Raw genomic sequence first — 21,195 nt, 5'->3', positions numbered from 1 at the left:
CAAACAGTTTTATTAAACTCTCGAGTCCTCCATGCTCCAGTTTACTTTCCACCATCATGTTAAGTAAGATAACGTTGTTTTTCATTTTAGTGTCCCAGACAAAAACTTCTGATACTGTCGACAAAGGAGCTCTCGAAGACTCGGGTAAGACGAGAATTTGATTTTTTTTTTCAATAACGGAAAAAACATATTGTATCAAATTTTTTACTTAGTTACGCATATGAAAACCAACCCAAACACAACGATCTCGGATCATGATTTGTAGTTTTAGGACGAGTCAAAACAGAACGTGCTACTTCGCTTTTGTAATTGATCTTATTTCATGATGCCTTGTGTTCAAAACCCGTTTTGACGCATTTCTCCTTACTTGTCTTCCAATCGTTTAGTGAATGACTGAAAGCCTGTCATTTTCAAAAGTATATCTAGTCATACTTATACCAAAAATCATTCTCGGGAACTCGGCTACTTTTGGTCGCCTTTCAAGAAGTCACGCTTAAGTTATTTATTGCGTGCATTACCAGTTTTCAGAAGCGGGTTTCATGTTAGTGTTCACGGTAGGGGAAGAAAATCAAACTAAACAGATTCTTCAGTCGAAGACTGTGCGTGAGTCCCACTCGATATCATTCGAGTCATAATGACCCGCAATGAGTTTTATGCGCAACAGGCAAGGGTCGAACTCGTGCTTCAAAGATAGTAACAGTGAAAAACACCGACTTTGTCTCTGTCCGAAATTGTTTGCATTATCAACGGTTTGGAAATAACAGTTGGTCAAAGAAAACTAAGAAATGATATTTTATTAGATTATTCCATGCTGGATGCATCTGTTCACTGTAAATAATATTCCTTGGGTACACGTCTACCTTAACTGCGACCAACGTGACCTTTTGTCCCATCATTTCCACCCTCAGTTTGAAAGATACTTGTTTTGAATTTTCGTGACTGCTTCCTACTTCATGAAACTTTCTCCAATGTCACCTGCAATCACGTAAAAAGAGCATGCAACGATAGCCGGCTCTTTGGATTTTGATAAATTCTACCGTTACGATTCCAAGCAGAAGAATCAATTACTAAGCATATTATCTCAACACAGAACAATGGCACGTTTATCCAAATTTGTAAAAAAATTAAAAAAGCAATACAATACTTTTAAGGCAAACATTGAAAATTTCAGGTTTTCGCACAGTTTACTTAGATTTTTTCCTTCAAGGTTTCCTTAGTGAATTTTTAATGCCTTGGCATTCATTCGATAAGACAAAATTACTTGAATAAACATCAGTTACCTGTTCTCTAGTATAACAAGCCGCCTTATATCATCTGCCGGCAAGTGGACAATTTCACTGAAACAGTTCTGCAAAATGTTTGTGGGTGTTCATTATCTTCTTCAAGAAGAACGTTTAACAGTATACCCCGAGAGAATTTGCCGCAATCCTCTCCAAGACCTGAGGTAATTTGACATAGCCTGCGAATGGAAATGTAACTTGAATCAGACCGCTTTTTCTTCTAATTGGGGAAAATTCAGTGCGTCAACTTTAACTTCATGAATGTTTCGGAAAGGACATCAGTTTCATTTTCATAATTTGCATTGACATCAAAATCAGAATAAATTTTTACTAAATTTTTAATTCGTGGGTAAGGCCACTTCCCCATTGTTATCTTAGTTGACTATCGACACATTGTTCCGTCAGTGGAACATAAAAATATTAATCCAGGTTCGAAAATGGTGAACTTTCAAATTGACCGATTCTGTAATTAGTAGACAACTTTTTTGGATTAAAAAAAGGCAGGGGTTCTTGAGCTATTTACACAATTGTATCCGGTTAATTTTGATGAAATTCATGAGCTCTTTTCACCATCTTAAATTAGTTTTCAAATGGTAACTGCTGAGAAGTGAAGAGGCTTAGGTTTTTTAGAAGCTCTTCTGGCCAGAAATAGCCAGTGCACCTCATTAAGCCCATAATTTCTTTCGTTTTAACCCTAAGTGTAACACGTCGTATATTCTCACAAATAATGCAAAGTGGTAGAATAGAGACATTGTCGCTTACTGTTCCTGTGTAATCTTACATTTTTACAAGGCTGTCAAGCATTGTAAACAGTCAAAAGCAGTAGCTTAAACTTCCGCTGACAAACAGGAAATCTTTTCCGTTTACTTTAGAGCCACAATTATTCCAAAGTGAAGGCTGCTACGGAGCAAAGTCAATACAAGATGCTGGTGTTAATCTTGGACGCTTTAGTTCTTCTGATATCGGTGAATGCGCTGAGCTTGCCTTAAAAAAGGGTTTCGCCGAGTTTGGTCTTTTACATGGAGGTCTGTGTAAAGGTGGTGACAATCTGCAAGGGAAAGTTTCTGAAACTTCTGTAACCTGCAGAGATGGTGTGGGAGGAGAGGATTCTGTGGAACTGTACTCGCTTAAGCCGTCAGGTCAGAATTCAGTTTGTTTTCCTATACGAAGTTAAAAGCGCCTTCTGATTGGGTGTCAATAAACAAAATAATAATAATCGCAAGAAGGGGTCCGATAACCACGCTATTAAAACAAAGATAACTGATAACCCACATGACTGGCTAAAGCGTAAGAAAACTCGCGAGACCAAATTGCGATGCCTTCAGTTGGCATCTGACTAGTTAAGAAATGACGCCAGTCATCCAGATCAATCATGTGACAACTTAAATAAAACCAATACTGTTCCAACTGACGTTTGAAAACTGCCGTTGGTGAAATTGAGTTGTTGTATTGAAACGAGTTTGTTTTAGCCTTTTCTCTCAAGGCTCGAGTTCAATGTGGGATTTATGGTTATCCTGAGATATGTCAGTATGATTGTTAAACAGGAAGAAAGTGGTAGAATGGAACTGAAAAGTGATTAGGAACGACGTTGTATTGCTTGTCTTAGTATGAAGGAATATAAAAAATTTAGATCGAAAAACTGAAATTTCCAGGCCTAACTTACCTTGGTTAACTATGTAATTCTGTGGGAAATGGCCTCTGAATTGATGGAAGATCCAAAGTCAAGTTAGATTCAGTGCTCCTTATCATAGCTAGATCATGGCTATACAAACATTTCATTGTAAGGAAAAAGTGTTGAGCAACGAATATTTTTAAGGAACAACTGAAACACGTTCCTCTAAATAATAAAGAACTTGGTCCATGAAATTCTCGAAACTGATATTTCCTCCCTTACAGCCATTGCCTGTCCAATTGAGTCTTCCGACAAGGCCAGTAAAAAATGCCAGTCCCAGAGACAACAAGAAACAGCTAAAACCAGAGAAGACTACGAGCTCGACAAAGGCAATGACTACCTACCGATTCCACGCATTAACAAGAACATAAGGGAAGTGTTCCTCTTGCTGAAAAAAGACCTCCTGGATAATCACTGGATTTCATTATACAACCAAACTATTTACAAAAACTTCGGCCTCTTCCGAATTCTCGTTAATTTAACTAGACGAAAAGATATTGACTACAACAAAATATACAAGTTCTTCGTTGCAGGTCAACGAGACCCACGCTTTGTTCTTCCGGTATGGATCACTTTAAGCGACAGTTTTAAACATTTAGATAATGCTTCTGTATTTAAATCGAGTTTTGATAGTTTAAATCACCCGCAGTTACCTGTGTATTGGGCCTCGTGTAGCTGACTTTTAAAATTCCCCAAAGGAAGTAAGTTGTGCCATGTTGTTGAGGAGTTGCTCCCCTAGCTTAAATTTGTTGTCAATTATGACTGTCATAATTTCATTACGTTAATTACGTCTACATATACTTTCTTCAGCAATTTTGTCTTGGTGTCTAATGAGCTTATTTCCTTTTTCTGCAGGAAGACCAAAAATTTTTTCGTTTTGCCTTTGAAGACACAACCAGCCCATTCAAAGATGTATCTGATCTGTCTCTTTGGAGAGATGATGATGTCTTTACTGATCAGCGATTGGCTGGCATGAATCCAATGGCCATTCAGAGGGTTTCATTGGATTCAGGTGACTAGGCCTGTGCGATAACTTACAATGTGCACTCATAGAGATTATAGCATTAATCATTTCCTTTTAGAGGATTTTCAACCTCGCAGATATTCCTTTTCATTTGAATCTTTCAGGCAGGCGAGGAGGAGTAAGCTGGAGAACACTGCTTAGAAAGTTAAATCCAACATTCGACTGGCAAGGAGCGATACAAGACGTGCTTGGGAAGAGCATTTCAATGTATTGGGTACGTGCACCAGTTTAGGACATTATTTATGGGCTTTGAAGTCTTCGTCTCTCTTTATAGCTCTGTTCCGCTGGGAATGGGGTTGGTTTTGGACGTGGTTAGTGAACGAATCCTGTTTTCGCGGCTTACATTTCCTAGGGGTGCCCGCTAAACTCAACCTTAAGGTGCTTTCCCTTGATTGTGTCATCTCTCTAAAATTCAGTGCTTGGGACGAGATTGAGTGCGCATGATGATGCACGCGTCACGACCGAAGCTTTGTTAGAAGTTAAATCACTCCCATTTTTAACCGCTAAAGCTGAAAATGTCCTCCTCGACATTCAATAAATTAGAAACGGTGGTATCTGGCCGCCTAATCCCGGAAATAATGAGTTAATTCCCCCCCAATGGGGAAAGAGAACGCCTTGTACGATGAATGTATGAATCCAGAGAAATGCGCGCTAAAATTTTGTTCAAAACGTTTTGTCTCAAATGTGCCAGCCACAAAGATTAATTAAAAGCTTTTGCACCTTGAACAGGCAATACGCAGAGGTTATATCTATGTGGTACACTATCCTTTATACGACGGACTGAATCCGATAACTGACGATCCCTTTGGAGAACTGATGGAGGCAAACTCACCCATCGCCATATTTGCATCTAAACCCAGTCATCAACGGCTCCCAAATAGACTAAAACCAGTGGCCATTCAGATAAACAGTTCTCCAGGTATCATATCTACAGAGTTTTATACTTGCATAGTTACTACATTACCACGCAATAATTGTGAAAAACTTTCGAACAACAGATCACAACAAAGATGCAGGATAGATTTCACACTTTACTAAAGTATATGCAAAAAAAATTCTTGTCTTATTCTTTGTTCCAACCATAAAGACCATAATTTACTATTCTTTGTTCCAAATAATGATGGTCGTTAATTCAACACATGACAAGATTTCTTATGACACCACTGAACGCGGAAATAGGGAAAACCCTCAGCAAGCTGTGTTCTGTTACATTGCTGAGATCAGGCATGCAAAAATCACTTCTTAATTGTATTCCCTTTAGACTCTCCAGTTTATACCCCAGAAGATAGCCAGTTATGGCAGATGGCAAAACATGTGCTCCAAGTTGCAGACTACGCTCAAACTCAAATCGTAGAACATCTGTTCAAGATTCATTTGTATATGGAGCCCATTTGTGTCTGCGTGCATCGGCGCCTGTCAAAATTGCACCCTCTTCACCAGCTATTAAAGCACCATTGTAGGGGGTTGCTTGGAACGAACGCGCTTGGATATCCATTTTTGATGGCACCGGGTAATGGTTCCATCGATAAGCTCATGTTAATTGGTCGACAAGGGGCTATGACAATGATGAGAAGAGCCTATAATGACCTTTCGTGGGAAAAAACAGACTTTTTAGTCAATATCAAGGTTGGTGCTGAGTTATCTATCTGGTGCTTTAATTAGAATTTTGTTCCTTAAAACGTAATAGTAACAAAGAAACCAAATCGGTTGTAGTGGATAACTGCAGAAAGTGTAAAAAGCACTTACGGCAAAAAAAAAAACAAAAGAAAAAAAAGAGAATTAAAATATAGTGAATTACGGGAGACATTTTCTAATAAAGGGAACTAGAAAGCAAATCTAACAAGACTGCACCAAACTCCTCTGAAAAAATTTTTTAATTTTCAAAGAAACGAGGCCTAGGAGACAAGGAGAAATTGCCTTACTTTCCCTACAGAGATGATGGACTTCTGATTTATCATTCGCTGTCGAATATGGTCAAAGAATTCGTTGGGAAGTAAGTTTTTAAGGGTTATTTCATCCCTGGAAAAGGTAAAAGGTAGGGAAAAAGGCCCTTCTATCTCTAAACGTCACCTCCAGAAGTTACTACGAAGGTTTAGTATGAGTTTCAAGTACAAAAGTCTGCGTCACTGCTAATGTTTAGGACTGAACATTCAAATGCAATTTTAAGGTCCTTGTACCGTGATGTTTTTGGCAATCAATAATTCGCTATTTTTTTTCATAACTGAACTTGATTTTTGAGGGTTAAAATTCTAACGAAAGGAAATTGCAGTTTTATTGGCAGTGTGATGGAAAAGCTATAATTGCATCTGAGATCTAACAAACGAAATACCAAGTGCCAGCACCATGCTATGGAAACTATCAAATTGGGGATTTTCAACTATTAGTTTTGGGGTTTCTGCGTACAGAAACAATTTTCAATCGAAGTAGGTCAATCTGGATTATTTCCTAGTTTTATTCCATCGATCTCTAACATTCGTGGTGTGGTTGAAGGTATTACAGATCCAATAGAGAAGTTATGATTGACAAAGAGCTGCAAGATTTCGCACGTGATGTCTCAGTTGGATCTGGAAAGGTATTGTCACGTGACTGGAGAGGAGGAATGGCAAAAGGAAATAGAGGAGGAAATGAAAAAAATTGTCTGAAAGTTATTCAATGAATTCACGATCTTTCTTCTCCGTTCTTGTCGTCAGTTCTAAAATTTCCATTGACAACAAATCCTTCAACAACATTTCCAAAGACCTCGAGGGCGTCAAAGATATTCTCGTGTGTCTTTTCATGTTTAGGTCTTCCCTTAATGTTTGGAACTATTACAAAACCTTTGTGAATGTATATCATATCTTCTCAAGAGTTAAAGGAAAAGATCATCGGTTGATTCACTTCGACTCGCATAATATACGCACGTATCATAAGTTAAACCATCGAATTAGGTGTATATATTTGTTTCATACAGAGGTATTGTGACTCTTGGTTTTTCCTACAAATTATTGTATTCTGCTTTCTGTACAAATTTACCGCAGGTGAAGGGCTTTCCAACAAAAATTACTTCCAAGTTTTGTCTAGCAAGTCACTTAGTTCGCATTATGTGGATGACAAGTGCACAACATAGTGTGATCAATTATCCCGTGAATCATTACGGTGCTTTGACGTTTAACTCGCCGACAAAACTGTACAAAGATAAGATGACAGCCATGGGTCATTACGGCTTCACTAACCTCCCTAGGAGTTTCACTTGTATGGTGAGTGTTTCTTACATAAGTCGCCTACTTGTATACCAAAGACAACGCTGGACACTCGTGTCCTTGCAGTGTGCTCCTTTCCGATTCATTCGCCCAGCTACTGAGCGCCTCTACTCAGGATTGAAGAGCGTTGCTGACTCTGTGATCATCATTTTTTAAATTTTTTTGTCTACAGACTCAATCAGCTCTATCCATGACTCTGGCAGCAATGCATTACGACCGTCTCTTAGACTTCGTACCAAAATTCCCGGAGGAAAATGGAAAATCTGTCCTTCAGAAATACCACGACTACCTGGACGGTGAAGTCACGAGTAAAATAACCCAAAGGAATAAGCAGAGATTTAAGGAGGGTCACCTGCCTTATCCTTATCTCCTGCCAGCTTGGATAGCTAATAGCATTCATACTTAGGCCGCATGGACTTCAGGAGATTGGGAGAGACTTGGTTTAATTAGCTAGAGAGTTTTTTTCGTATGACACTTAAAACCTTCCTGTCTCTCTCAAATAATATGATTCTAAATATAATTGGCTTTTCTCTAAGGTAAATCACTATATTTATTCTTAGCTATATCGATGGGTCATTGTCTCACCTAACTCTAACCCACGGATGAGTGTGCTGCCGTAGGGCGTCTCCCCACAGGCCATGCTTCTCGCTAGCTGGAGGTAATTTACCCCTCCCTTTAGCGAGCTTGAAAAAAGTGACATTAAAAGTAAAACATACCGAGTAGAACTAAATTAAAAGTTATGAAAGAGAAAAAAACTGATGGCAAATGATGTTTGTCTCACCTCTTCCGCTATGGCTCGAACACGATAAGGCTCAAATCCACGGCAGGCTCCAATGTACCTGATTCCCAAGTCATACGCCTCACGAGCGTACTTCTGCACGTCCCAGCGGCTCATTAGGCGAGATTCAAGAGCTAGGTAGCAAGGGAATGAAGAAAGATGTTTTGATATCATATATAGGTATCAGTAACATACGAAAGTGTAGAGAAGTGAGTAAAGAGGAGGGAAAAGCGAGCGCACTGCAAAACCAGAGCTGAACTCGGCTTAGCATGGCATTAATTAACAAGGCATGATACTACTCTTTGAGACCAGGTAAAATTTCTTTGAATCTCCGTTGACCACCCAATATATTTTTGAGATGCCTCGACATTTTAAGCTGGCGAAACCAGTAATACAGGGCTTAAATCCGTAAAAAAAGCGCGATAACCATGGGCCAACGCCTTTCTTAAGATGTGGCATTCGATTGTTCACCTCCTAGCTATCTCGACTATCAATTTTTTGGAAACTATACCATACCAAATGGAAACTCAGGCAGACCAGACAATCCTATGCGGTCATATGTCAGCTCAGGGGTGTGATAACAAACAGGTTGCACTATCAGATGGCGTTGAAGACCTTCTTTTTCCAAAGCAGTCTTCATTTCTTTCATGACAGCTAAACAAATGCTGGGATTTTACCAGCACGTGCTACTCTAACAGCGCATTCCCCAGGCAGAATACCAGTCATATCGCCGGTTAAACTGATGGACAGACACACAACGACTGGTTTCCCTGTGGCCTTTATCACTTCTGTTGCCCATTCGGCTTGCTCAACATACCTAAACAGCTGATAAATGAAACAATGAACCACAACAAGTTAAACTGTTAACAAAATTGAAATATACTCATTCCTGTGCGACCAAGAGAGTCAACTGAAAAAGAGAAGAGAAAAACTCAACGCTTTGGAAACTATTTCTCCTTATCAGTTGAAATGGAGAGATGTTGTTCTGATGTGATCTCACCTTCCCCTTCCCTACCCTTCTCCATGAGAACAAAAACAAAATAACGAAAATAAAAAAGTGAGATACTACAAAAAATAACGTAGTTGTAATTGTCTATGGCGGTTGTAATTGTCTATGGCGATTACATAGTGCCAAAATAAGAAATTCCTGGCTCTGCGTACACATCGATTGGGAATAATAGTTGGAAGTTTTAGTTGTATACCTCCCCTATCAAGAAATCGACGTCATTCTGGACAAAAATATCCGTTTGTCTTCTTTCTGCACTACCTCCTTTCCAGGCCCGCTTAGATAATCCGGCACCTGTGAGATGTTCCCCGCCACCAGAGCATCTCCTTTGCTGGCCACATCCCTAGCCAGTACGCACGCAGATTGGTTTATGGCTTCATACTATAAATCAAATAGATATATAGAGTACAGAATCAAGAGGTGTTTGGCGGTTTCGGTTCTTTCACTATGTGCTAGTCATGTCTGAAGTGTTTAGTTTGGGTTCAAGCTCTTTCAAAGTTCCTAAAGGTCTTTCTTAAATTTTTAGGTCCAAGATTAAAACTTAGCCCACTGTTCTTTACTTCTTAAATTTTATTACCTTATCTATTAACATGTTCATTTATCTATGTATTTATTTTGTTTTTGGCGTGAATGGTTTGATCTTATGGGGAAGGCGGATCGTCGGGCTTAGAACCGGTTGACAATGGAATAATCACACAACTGCATGAATTGGGTTTTTAAAGCGTTACACCCTTTTTTTAACCCCGATCTGTCCAGCTGAATGGCTGCGATTTTCCAGCTTGTCTTTACTGGCATAAAATGTAAATGTTTGCATTACATTAGCTCCGGCTCTCAGAAATTCACTGTGAAGCTGTCGAACTGCAACAGATTAGAGATTCATGCTGTCAGTGAAATGTTTGGTCACGCATTCCCCCAGATCAATTACTCGTCGTCTATCGGGGCAAGAGATTACATTCAAGAGAGTATCAACAGCTAATATTCTCTTGTTCTATTACAATCTCTTGATCGGGGTCATGACTGAACGATTCGATAGAAATTTGCATTTGTGAAATTATTGGAAGACAAGGGCAATACACGAGGGCTTTTCATTCGTACAATGAAGTCAAAACAAAGATTAACAGTCTAAAGAGGAGAAATATATTGTCTGCTGATCCGATGATTAGAGAGGCAACAAGGGCCGTAACACCTTCGCCTCTTGTTGAAGGTGATGAGGTCATTTGCATCTTAATCAAACCTCAAGCTTCAAGGCTCGACGGCAGGGTAACATTTGACTTATTTCCCTTAACTTACCAGCTTCTGGGTGTTCTACAGTAGCCTCTGGTGTCCAGGCGCCTGCTTCAACATAACCACGCCGCTCCATGCAGTAAAGGAAGCCGCCATCCCCAATGACAACCTCGACAGTGTCTAATCTCTTCAGAACTCCACGCTTCTGCGGGGTAGATTATTAGATAAGAAGCTAGATAAATCTTAGTGTGAAAACAAGCGCCACAAGAAAATTTACTGTAAGGTAGGCGAATCTTCTCAGCTGACATGTTTTATTCAAGGTGTTTGACCTTCTGATAATTCGGTGAATATTTTCGTGCATGCAAGACGGACGGTTTGCGCACTCCGTTTGCGCTGCATTGTGGTAGCGTTCTTTTTTCAATGTGGCATTGAAAGCGACGGAAATCGGCAGATTTTGACTTGACGGTAAAAGTTATGCTGTTCCTTTTTCCTTTCACCATAGTTACAAGAAATTTGATTGATTCTGAATGTGTAGAAGTATTTTTTGCACGTATTTGTCGCGTATTCAATAATTCTCAAGGACAAACGCAATCACTGTTTTTTACTCTGTAACTTGAAACCCGTTTTCGAGCGTTCGATGAACGTCATAGTTTGAAGCCTTTCAAAGATTAGAAATGTAATGCGTTTTAACACATAACTCGCGCCTAGGTATGAATTTGTTGTTATTCACACAGCCATCGGCTGTGACTGTAACTGCAGCCATTTGTATAGATTCTTAGGCAAGACTGCAGTTTCGATTCTTTCTCAATCTCGTCAGTTGCCTCCTAAAAACGAATTCGTCAAGGAGGAATGACAGGGATAGCACAGGCCCGTAAACACTTTAAACTTTCGAAGAAACGGCAACAAACAGTGAATCCCCATTACATCCACTTATATTCATGCTACTTCGCAGCCACCAAGAATGTTCACTCGACCGTGACAGGATGCAAATAACTCACCATTTGTGTTACGACCATGATGTAACGCAATCAGAGTGCGCAAACCGAAAAAATACGCTGTTTTGCAATTCCAATAAGAGAGATGGATTATTTGCAAGGCCAATGAGTATTTTTTTTCGACTCAGTGGCTCATAATTTTCCTTGTTTAGCTATCATCATATACCAGTGGCTGGTAAAAAATGAAACCTCTCGTTTTTCAGTTTAAACCTTGAATGTGTAAAATAAGCCAAAAAGAGATTGTGATAAAGATCAACCAAAATGAACAAAATAGCTTCAAATCACGCGAACAATAATCTTGAAGCCTGGATTTGAATGAGGGCATACGTTCGTGGTACAGATTTTGAACAGTCAACGCCTGACGAAATGGTTAATTTTCTGATTTCATTTTACTCGTTATAACGACTATTCGTCGTGATTTGCCTCTTATTTCATTTTCTCCTGAGTCCTTCCGCTCCCTACTCCCATACTCTCTTGTGCAACTTTGCTATTTGTTCTTGAAAGGCTGCTCAGTTCATTTTTTGCTTCCTGCGTTTATTTCCGTACTTCTGAATAGGATAAATATGCCTGTGTGAAATCACTCTACAGACAGCCGTATTTTTCTAAGACTCTCGTGGGCAAACCTTGCTGGTTAATTGTTGTCGGTTTACTTATGCTCAATTGTACGTGTTTGTCCGGTTTCCACTCCTGCTTTTTTTTGTCTTGTTTAGCGCGTTTTTGAGGTTTCTCATTAAAGCGATGCTTTCATTGGTTGATGCTCTTGAAATCCCTCATGATTGGTCAATCTGTGATGAATGACGGTATTTAATCCAATCAAGTACTACACTGGCTAAAAACTTGCTCTACGGAAACAGAGCAGAGGATGTAAATATGGCGAGCGTACTCAATGCTGGCAATTTACTGCGTGGAATATTTCGAAGTAGTTGCGCTGAAATCAGTTTAAGGCGATGTGCTTACCTGTCTTCTATTTCGCGACGCCGTGGAAGCTCAGATTCAAGGTAGATGGTTCGTTCTTTCAAAACTCCGCGGAGGCGAAATTGCTACAGGCACGTAGAGAGTCTCTGATCACTGGTCACGTCAATGTCATACATTTCCATGCCTTTCTATTAATTTACGAAAATTGTCGTCAAACCTTCTAGATCGATTCGAGTAAAAGTTTAGTTTTTAACTCACGAAATATTTACACGATGACCATCGCATCTAAGAGTGAAACGTTTCAATAAAAATTTTGTATTTTATTGCACATTATTATTGAATGAACACCTACACAAAGTAAAATGTTTCTAAAAGTTTGAGAAGACTTCACAAAAGAAGTGCAGCATACAAAACTTGCGATCGCCTCAGCTAAATGTGGATTAATAGAATTTTTCTTTCCTTGATTAAAAGTTTGGTAGGAACATTGCTATCTGACATTCTAGCTTCACTAAAATTGGAAAAAAATTAAATTGTATACAAAAAAAAAAGTGATATTTATTTTAATGTGTTGTGCAGTACTTTAATTTTAATTTTTCCATTTAAGCTCTTCTAAACTGAGCAAACGTTTGAAGGAAGATGCAGAAGTTGTTATCATTGGGGGTGGTGTTCTGGGCACCAGTATTGCATACCATTTGGCCAAACAAGGCATGAAGGATGTTGTGCTCTTAGAAAAATCAGAATTAACAGCAGGATCGACGTGGCATGCAGTAAGTAGATTGCATATTTGTGCAAGAGTAAATTGTTGCATGTTGAACTGTAATTACACATTGGGTAGCAAAAAATTTGATGTACATGGACTTGAGTATAGGGAATCTAGCCATAGTATACCATCATTCTTCAGTTTATGCTCCTGGCATGGCTGAGCCTTCTTGCACACAGGTATCTGACACATATAATTTTAGTTCAAGGCATTATCTCAGTGAGAGGTCCTTTGTAGCTCAATGGGACAGCATCTGACTGCAAAATCTGAACATGTTAGGTTTGAATCCTCAGGGGAACTCATGCTTGAGATTGAATAACACCTTTCTGTTTTCATATCTGTTAACAGGCTGGGCTGACAACATATTTCAACCCTGGAATAAATGTCAAACATCTTCACTATTACAGCATTCAGCTTTATTCAAAATTAGAAGAAGAAACAGGGCAGGTAATTAAGATTTAACTATAAATGTTTGGTCAACATTATCACATTTCAGTTTTTTTGGTCAAGAGGTTGGTAATTAAAAAGTGTATATATATTTATATAATAAGCTCAGTTATGCACGCATTCTGATTGGTTCTCACTTATGATCTATTGAAGGACAGGCGTATAGATGACATCATCATTAAAACTTTTTTTTAATTCTTTATTATATAAAACAAATAGATTCCAAGTTGCCGTACGTCTGTTCAGTAATAGATCACTTACCACAGATCTTACCACATTTTGACGTCATCTGTGATCTATTACTGAACAGAAGCACGGCAACTTGGAATCTATTTGGTAATATATACTTTTTGGTTAGTTGTTTGAATAAAATTGTCCCTACCCTTTGATCTCTATAAAAGACAAGCTTGTAATTACTTTTACTTACAGTTTCACTGCTGAATCACACCTTGAGGTCACAAGAATAATAAGAATGATCATTTAGTGAAGAGGCTCTGGATTATCAAACAAATTCTCTCTATCACCACCTTAGTAATTACATAGAGAACAGTATGGGGAAAAAGGCTTACTTAATGAAATGGGTTTTTGAAAATATTGATGAAAGGTTGGAAATGTTGAAAATCTTAGCTCTTGTGAACACAACAAGTAATAAGTTTATGTTTGTATTTCTCATAGAATGTAGGATTCCATACTCCAGGCAGTTTGCGGCTGTGTACAACACCTGAACGCATGGATGAAGCAAAATACCAGATGCAGAGACAAGGATGGCATAAGGCACCCCAGTGGTTGGTTACTCCTGATGAAATTGCAAAGATGCATCCACTCCTTAAAATGGATGATGTTTTGGGTGGCTTATTTAATCCTGGTTAGTTTTACTGTAGTGACTACAGTATATCTGAAAATTATTTGCTGTGGAACCCTGTATTTAACAGCGCTTTTCAAAGTCCAGATATATTTACCCATTAATTACTGTAATTTTCACTTTAATTAAGCAGTTATGGTCACCATTTGCGGAGTCCCAACTGGCTTTTTGTATTGTCCTCCACATGTATTGTAAGAGCCAATCAAAGGGAACCACTAAAAAAGAACTAAGACTTAACTTTCAAGCAAAATTTATGAAAATAAATGGCATAAAATGTGATGTTTTTAATCATGTTTTTTTATATTACCCCTATTCTATGGAACCTTTATTGAGCATTCATCCTGTATTAAGGGGTCACCATGCCATTTCTTGTGGGTGATAACTTAATACGAGTTTGACTGTATTTAACCTGGCAGATAAGCATGCTCAATTGCTTTATTACATTTATTTAGATCTGGTGATAGTCAGGTGTGTCAGGCTAGATATAAAGGCTGTAATTTTATAGTAGTGTAACATTAATTTATATTAAAATTCTTCAGATGATGGCCACATTGATCCTTACTCACTGACACAAGCCCTGGCAATTGGAGCAAGAAATTATGGAGCCAGTCTTTACCTGCCAGCACCTGTCACAGGGCTGAACCATAGAACTGATGGCAGCTGGGATGTTCACACTGAACATGGAACCATCAAAGCCAAGCAAGTGGTTAATGCTGCAGGTAATAAAAATGAAAATAGAAATGTCTGCAAGTCATGTACATGAAATTACATTTTCTCATTTTCCTTCAGAGTACTCAACATCTGCAATTGTTGTTTTTACCCTTTGACTCTTGAGAGTGACCACTGTCTTATTTCTCAGCACAACATATCATCCCTGAATCAAACATACGGTTGTAAGAATAAAGGAAATGATCACCAAATAAAATAGTTCTTGATTGTTAAACAAATTCTCCTTGTCAGCACCTTAGGAAATGTATAGAGAGCAGTATGGAAAATATGCATTCTGATGTTAGAGTGTTGATGGTTAGGGTGGCTCACACGTGCAAAAATTAGTAGTATGCGAGAAATGCCTAATCTCTGCATAAAATTTAAATCTCAAGTTGCTTGATAAGACATTTCGTTATGATGGTCAGCTGATATAGTGTCTGTCAAAACAATATTAATTATTTTCTCAGTGTAAGTATTTTAGGGTGCAGAGCCACTTTAATTTGGTGAGGTCTGAGGTCACAATGCATGCAATTTGGAATGTAATGCATTTACAGCATGATAGTAAACACCATCAAGTGGTTACCTAATTTTATTTTTGTTATTCTATTTTATGCTACTTATAATTTTATTGTTGTTGCATGTAGGATTCTGGGGTCGCGAAGTTGGTCGAATGGCAGGACATGAGCTTCCAATGGTTGCCATTCACCATCAATACATTGTCACATCTACCATTCCTGAAGTTGCAGCTCTAGAGCATGAAGTACCTGTTATAAGGGATCTTGAAGGATCTTACTACTGTCGACAAGAGAGAAAAGGCTTGTTATTTGGACCATATGAAAATGCAGACCTGATGAAGTTGCAAGATGAATGGTATCCTATTTATACTTAAATTGCTCAACTCTTGCAAAGCAATATGATTTTATGTCATAAAATTTTCAGATTTAATTTAACGTCAGTATCTCAGCAAGTGTGCACCTACCCCTCCCCTAACCCAACAAAGGTTAATATATAACAGGTGGGGTTAATGTTGAGCTAGGGGAGGGGTGGGTACACTGTGGCCCAGATACTGACATTAATCCAACTTTTCCTTGATGAACATTATTTATATTCCATTCAAAGTTACATGAATAAAGTCATCAAACCAAAAACATTATGTTCTTCTTCACCATAATGAAGAACCACAGCTTTTTCACAACTTGCATCAATTTTTTAATGAGTGGTAATATCAAAATCAGAAAAATTAAATGATTATCTACATTTTTATCAGGTGGGATGGTGTGACACCAGGATTTGGAAAGGAACTGTTTGAAAGTGACCTGGACAGAATTAGTGATAATGTTGCTATGGCAATGGAACGCATTCCAGTTCTGGCAGATGCCAATATTGCAAGTGTTGTGTCTGGTCCTATAAGTTACAGTCCTGATGTCAGTGCTGTAATAGGGCCTGCATTTGATCAGCCCAATATGTGGCTGGCTATTGGCACTGGTTATGGCATTATCCATGCAGGTATGTGCATGCTTATATGTGCAACATGAGCATTGCTATAAGTTTTCTAGATATTTTGCCTGGTCACCACATTTTTACTCACTTAGTTGAACTCACAAGTCTCTTGGCTCTTACTCTTGAAAATTTAGTTGAAACACATGAGCTCTTGTGTACTTTAAGCCTGGTTAAAAAAATGGTAAAGTCTTTACTCAAGGCAAGAGGCCCTGCACTCAGCTGGACCTTATTCCAGTTTCCTTAGCATGAGGCAACTAGGAGTATCACCGCTCTGTCCTGAATGGGAGACTACTCCATCTGCTGCTCTAACAGGCTTCCCTCCCCATTCACTAGTACCCATTTATACTCCTGGGTGGAGATAGGCTCCGTGACGCTATTGACTTTTGCCCAAGAACACAACACAATGACCTGGCAGGTTCTCAAACCTGGACTTTTTAAGCTTGAGTCCAGCGCACTAACCAATGGGCCAGTGTGTCTTCATCTCAGCTTAATAGCACCCCTGAATTAATAAAGTTACATGAACCTCAAACCAAACCATTGGATTTTTTAATATAAGGTGGCATTGGTAAATACATTGCGGACTGGATGATAGATGGAGAGCCACCTTATGATTTGACTGAACTAGATCAGGGTCGCTATGGCAACTGGACATCAAAGGAGTATGTGATGGCTAAAACGAGGGAATCGTATGGCTTAAATAACCAAATTGGTCATCCTAAACTAGAAAGGCCTGCAGGACGACCAGTCAGAAAGAATGGTATTTTTGAGGTAAGGTCTGTCTTTAGATCTAAAAGTCTGACTCGACTTGAAGCCAATCAGAGTAAAAGAAGTCATCACGAGGAACCAGTTGGAACACAGATTAAAACAAGAAAATTGCCTGAAACACGGGAAATGTAGCTGTTTAAGTTTTTTAGACGTAGTAGGCTACTGAAGCAAAAGTGTTTATATCCCAGATTCCTTTTGATGCTCATTTGTTTGTTGCTCGATAGTATCCAAGTATTGTGTTAAGACGAGATTTCTCGTATCTTCAATTTTTCGGGTTGATAAACAGTGCACAAACCAATAAATAGTTTTATACCTTTCAAACTTTTAAGAACCCTTTATTTATTTGCAGCGTCTTGTAGAACGAGGAGCAGAAATGGGATTCCATGTGGGTTGGGAGCAGCCAAACTGGTTTGCTCTGTCAGGTGATCATGGTGGTTATAAGCCGAGCTTTAGGAGGACAAACTGGTTTGAACCAGTTGGACGAGAATACGAATTAGTTCTCAACAAAGTTGGTGTTATCGATCTGACACCATTTGGAAAGTTTGAAGTGAAAGGAAAAGATGCTACAAAATTCATGGATATAATGGTGGCTAATGTTTTACCCAAGGTAAAGGACTAGAGGTGTTGTTGTCTTTTAACAGAACAAAAAACATGCCAATTTCACTTGAAACAAATCTATAAACTTAAGTTTGAGTTTATGAACGAGCAAATTCCGTAAGCATTTTCTAAGGTCTGTCTTTGGGCAATAGAGAACTTGGAAAACACAGCGAATGAGTTGCGATGAGGAACAAACTGTAAAAAAGGTTTAAGTTTTTTTGCTCCTTTCAGGTCGGCTGCACCAACATCAGCCACATGCTAAGTCCAAGAGGCCGAGTATATGCTGAGCTGACTGTTTCCACTGTGTCACCTGAGCATTATTTCTTGTTGACAGGAAGTTCTTCAGAGTTTCATGATCTCAGGTTAGTGCGACGCTTTAAGTTGCTGTAACTGCTGTACATTGTGTACATAACACATCTGCATTCATCAACCAAAAAAACTGTGTAACGTAATTATCAATTTATTATTCTGAAACAACTTAATGAATGGATACAGTGTACGTGTACGTTGCTGAGGGAATCCACCACAACTGTGCACCACCGATTACCTGTGTTGTGGTTCTATTTCGTAGTTCTTTTCCTGACTGACCGTCACTTCCAATGCTAAATTTTCTTTTCCTTCCTTTATACAAATGTCGAGTCTTTTTTCAAATGATGATTTCACAAAACTTCCGTTTTATGCCAAGCAAGCTAACCAGCAAGATGGGATGCCATCTTAATTTTGCAAATTACGCTTAATTCCAAAAGTTATGATGCGCGAAGTACAGGATGCACAGTGCGGTATTTTGTGACGCGCCTCTTTGACTCTCATAAAAAAAGACTTTAATCAAATTTACCTGCAACAATTTGACATGTTGTAGAGGCTCTACATTCGTTATCATTCACCACTCCCTCCTCACTAATCCTTACCTTTCTTTTTTAATAAACAGGAATTGTAATCTGCGCTCTTTCCATTGCGGGAGGAGAGAGACGGGATGTTCGTTAAAAATGCTATTTTTTTGTTCTCCAATTCTTTGTAGATGGTTAAAAGACCATGCCAGGAAGGGGAATTTTGATGTCACTATTGAAAATGTAACAGATGATATATCAGTGTTGGGTATAGCAGGGCCATACTCCCGCAGCGTCCTGTCCAAACTTACTCCCACTGATATGAGCAACAGCCAATTTAAATTCTTGACTTTTAAGGACATTGAACTAGCTGGTCTTCCTGTGCGTGCTATGCGAATTTCGTACTCTGGTGAGTAGAACTTTGGGTAGTAGAAATCTGGTCTTGATTTCTTGGCCATAAATTTTTTGAGTATTTCCAGGTTCGACCTCTTTGATCACTTTGCATTATTTAGAAAATGACAAGTGTTCCTGATATTTTCATTGGGTTGTAGGTGAACTCGGTTGGGAGTTATACCACAAGAATGAACACACAGCTGAGCTGTACGAAGCTCTGTTGAGAGCTGGGAAGGAGTTTGGTATTGGAGACTTTGGTACTTATGCCATGACGGCGCTGAGAATTGAAAAAGGATTTAGGGCCTGGGGACAAGAGGTAAAGTGTGTCTTTCAATTCAATCTCTCACAAGCTGAGTATCCTCAGGTCAAGCTATAGATATAAGGCGTGATCAAGTTGATCTGATTCCTTGTTGTTCGTTTGGTAGTTTTTTGTGGAGTGGTCCTCGCATAGTTTGAGATCTCTGTGGCTTCCTCTTTACGTCCTATGAAAAAGACTTGACTGAAAGCGGGATTGCACGGCAGCGAGACGAGAGAAAGTAATAAGAGGAGGGAAGAAAGGGCTCTCTCTCTCTTCCATGTGACTTCTGCTGAAAATCCCGCCATTTTTTTTCTCGCCCACCTGTCCGTGTCAGCTGACTGACAGACCGGCACAGGGTAGAAACTAAATAGCTACATTATATTTGAGTGAGGAAAAAATGTATTCATTATCTCACTTTCCAATAGATGAATATGGACACCACCCCTCTAGAGGCTGGCTTGGATTATTTCATCAAATTTGAGAAGGTAAACTAAACACTGACATAGCTGAACGTTATATTACATTTGGTGACTGAACTCAAGCTTAAAAAGCAACGCTCTATTTGTTCGTAGGGCGTGGACTTCATTGGGCGACAAAGTTTACTTCAACACAAGGAGAATGGAATCAAAAAGAAACTCTGCATGTTAACGGTGGACACAACTGATGTGGATCCTGAAGGAAATGAAACTATTTGGTTTGGAGGAAAAGTATGTTACTTGTTATCTGCTTTTGTTTTCGTTTCCTTTTTCCACCCTCCAAAATTGTTTATGAAACTCATCTTTCTATAGATTTCACGACTCATGATCACACGAGTTTAAGTTACAGCAGCACCTTATCAATTCAGGACCAGCGGTTAAAGTTTATTGAATCAAGAAAAAAGGAATCCTAAGACCTCAACATTTTTATGAGTCACAGAACAGCCGAAAAATTTTGAAAATCTGATTCACCGTGTTGCCTCATGGTCTGTCTGACAAGCTTTCTACCGGCTTCCTCGTCTTTTGTTCCTTTTCCTCTCAGCCATCCCAGGCTCCATTTTTCCCTTCTCCACCATCCCAGGCTCCATTTTTCCCTTCTCCACCATCCCAGGCTCCATTTTTCCCTTCTCCACCATCCCAAAACCCAGAGTCCATGTTACTCGTTCACCACCCTATCCGTTCTCTGACCATATATTCCCAATCATATTCCTTGGAATCGTACCTCTGTGAACTTTACACTAAAGCAAACCTCTTTGGCAGGTTGTTGGTAACACGACATCTGGAGCGTACAGTTACAGACTTAAGGAGAGCATCGCAATGGCTTACTTACCTCTTGAACTGACGGAACTTGGATCCCGGGTTGAAGTGGAGCTTTTGGGAGCCAAATGCCCCGCAACAGTAGTAAAAGAACCACTGTTCGATACAGAACCTGTGCGCACAAGACGGCAACTAAAAGCTGCCAAATTAATCAAAGGAAAGGCTGCTTTATAATGTATAAGGAGACAACAAAGCACTATCATCCCCCCCCTCCCCTCTCATTAGACATTCCCTTTCCTATTCATTAGTTCTAAGAAATAACTCATTACGTTTACACGGCTCTTTGTCTTCGCAAGAGGAAGCTAAAGATTGAATACAGCAACACACCCCTCCGATCAGAAGCCTTCCTTAGAGGATTTAATCCTGACAGATAGAACACGCTTTGTGCCTTCCTTCTCGTGTCTATACATCGAAACCCATTACGGTTTGGATGACCTAACACGTTCATATTCTGTACAGTGTGTGATTTTGAGTTCGCATTGATCAGAACTCATTCTTATGGGGGTTTTTTTAAGATACACACTAAAAATGTGATGTTGTGATGTTAAAAGAACATTGTAATAGTTTTCAACCTGCCTCAGGGCTTGTGAATAGATAAATCTTTCGAGCAAAA

At 39.1% G+C, this 21,195-nt stretch overlaps 3 protein-coding genes and 1 long non-coding RNA gene across 5 annotated transcripts; 2 read left to right on the top strand and 2 right to left on the bottom strand.

Annotated features, from left to right (window-relative positions):
* The first annotated feature begins 13 nt into the window (after window positions 1-13).
* On the top strand, window positions 14-7,959 carry LOC131790314 (polyunsaturated fatty acid 5-lipoxygenase-like). The gene is made up of 11 exons (XM_059107506.2): window positions 14-144; window positions 2,153-2,419; window positions 3,177-3,514; window positions 3,808-3,964; window positions 4,081-4,190; window positions 4,706-4,895; window positions 5,238-5,602; window positions 5,863-5,969; window positions 6,467-6,548; window positions 6,994-7,212; window positions 7,388-7,959. The coding sequence occupies exons 1-11, from the start codon at window positions 57-59 to the stop codon at window positions 7,619-7,621; spliced, it is 2,157 nt and encodes a 718-aa protein (XP_058963489.2). The 5' UTR covers window positions 14-56; the 3' UTR covers window positions 7,622-7,959.
* Window positions 4,975-9,282, bottom strand: LOC136278516 (S-methylmethionine--homocysteine S-methyltransferase BHMT2-like). 2 transcript variants are annotated; one of them, XM_066161985.1, is made up of 5 exons: window positions 9,196-9,282; window positions 8,510-8,810; window positions 7,997-8,127; window positions 7,801-7,898; window positions 4,975-5,563 (listed from the first exon to the last, which is right to left on the bottom strand). In XM_066161985.1, the coding sequence occupies exons 2-5, from the start codon at window positions 8,640-8,642 to the stop codon at window positions 5,554-5,556; spliced, it is 372 nt and encodes a 123-aa protein (XP_066018082.1). In that variant the 5' UTR covers window positions 8,643-8,810; window positions 9,196-9,282; the 3' UTR covers window positions 4,975-5,553. The 2 variants fall into 2 exon arrangements, with proteins under 2 accessions (XP_066018082.1, XP_066018084.1); XM_066161987.1 differs by having other exon boundaries at window positions 8,671-8,810.
* Window positions 9,283-9,562: 280 nt separating this feature from the next.
* LOC136278517 (uncharacterized) lies at window positions 9,563-10,825 on the bottom strand. Its single transcript, XR_010716372.1, has 3 exons — window positions 10,501-10,825; window positions 10,290-10,428; window positions 9,563-9,857 (listed from the first exon to the last, which is right to left on the bottom strand). It is a non-coding gene; the product is annotated as an uncharacterized lncRNA (long non-coding RNA).
* A 1,243-nt stretch (window positions 10,826-12,068) lies between these two features.
* LOC131790399 (dimethylglycine dehydrogenase, mitochondrial-like) lies at window positions 12,069-21,193 on the top strand. The gene is made up of 15 exons (XM_059107609.2): window positions 12,069-12,216; window positions 12,738-12,900; window positions 13,242-13,340; window positions 14,016-14,205; window positions 14,742-14,921; window positions 15,555-15,780; window positions 16,178-16,416; window positions 16,967-17,178; window positions 17,525-17,782; window positions 18,004-18,134; window positions 18,791-19,008; window positions 19,151-19,308; window positions 19,716-19,775; window positions 19,863-19,997; window positions 20,526-21,193. Exons 1-15 carry the CDS (start codon window positions 12,089-12,091, stop codon window positions 20,754-20,756), a joined length of 2,628 nt encoding a protein of 875 aa, XP_058963592.2. The 5' UTR covers window positions 12,069-12,088; the 3' UTR covers window positions 20,757-21,193.
* Window positions 21,194-21,195: the final 2 nt, after the last annotated feature.

The sequence above is a fragment of the Pocillopora verrucosa genome, unplaced genomic scaffold, assembly GCF_036669915.1.
Source record: "Pocillopora verrucosa isolate sample1 unplaced genomic scaffold, ASM3666991v2 scaffold_116, whole genome shotgun sequence".
Taxonomy (NCBI): Eukaryota; Metazoa; Cnidaria; class Anthozoa; order Scleractinia; family Pocilloporidae; genus Pocillopora; species Pocillopora verrucosa.
The sequence above is the reverse complement of the archived record's forward strand: the minus strand, read 5'-3'. Positions and strand labels throughout refer to the sequence as shown.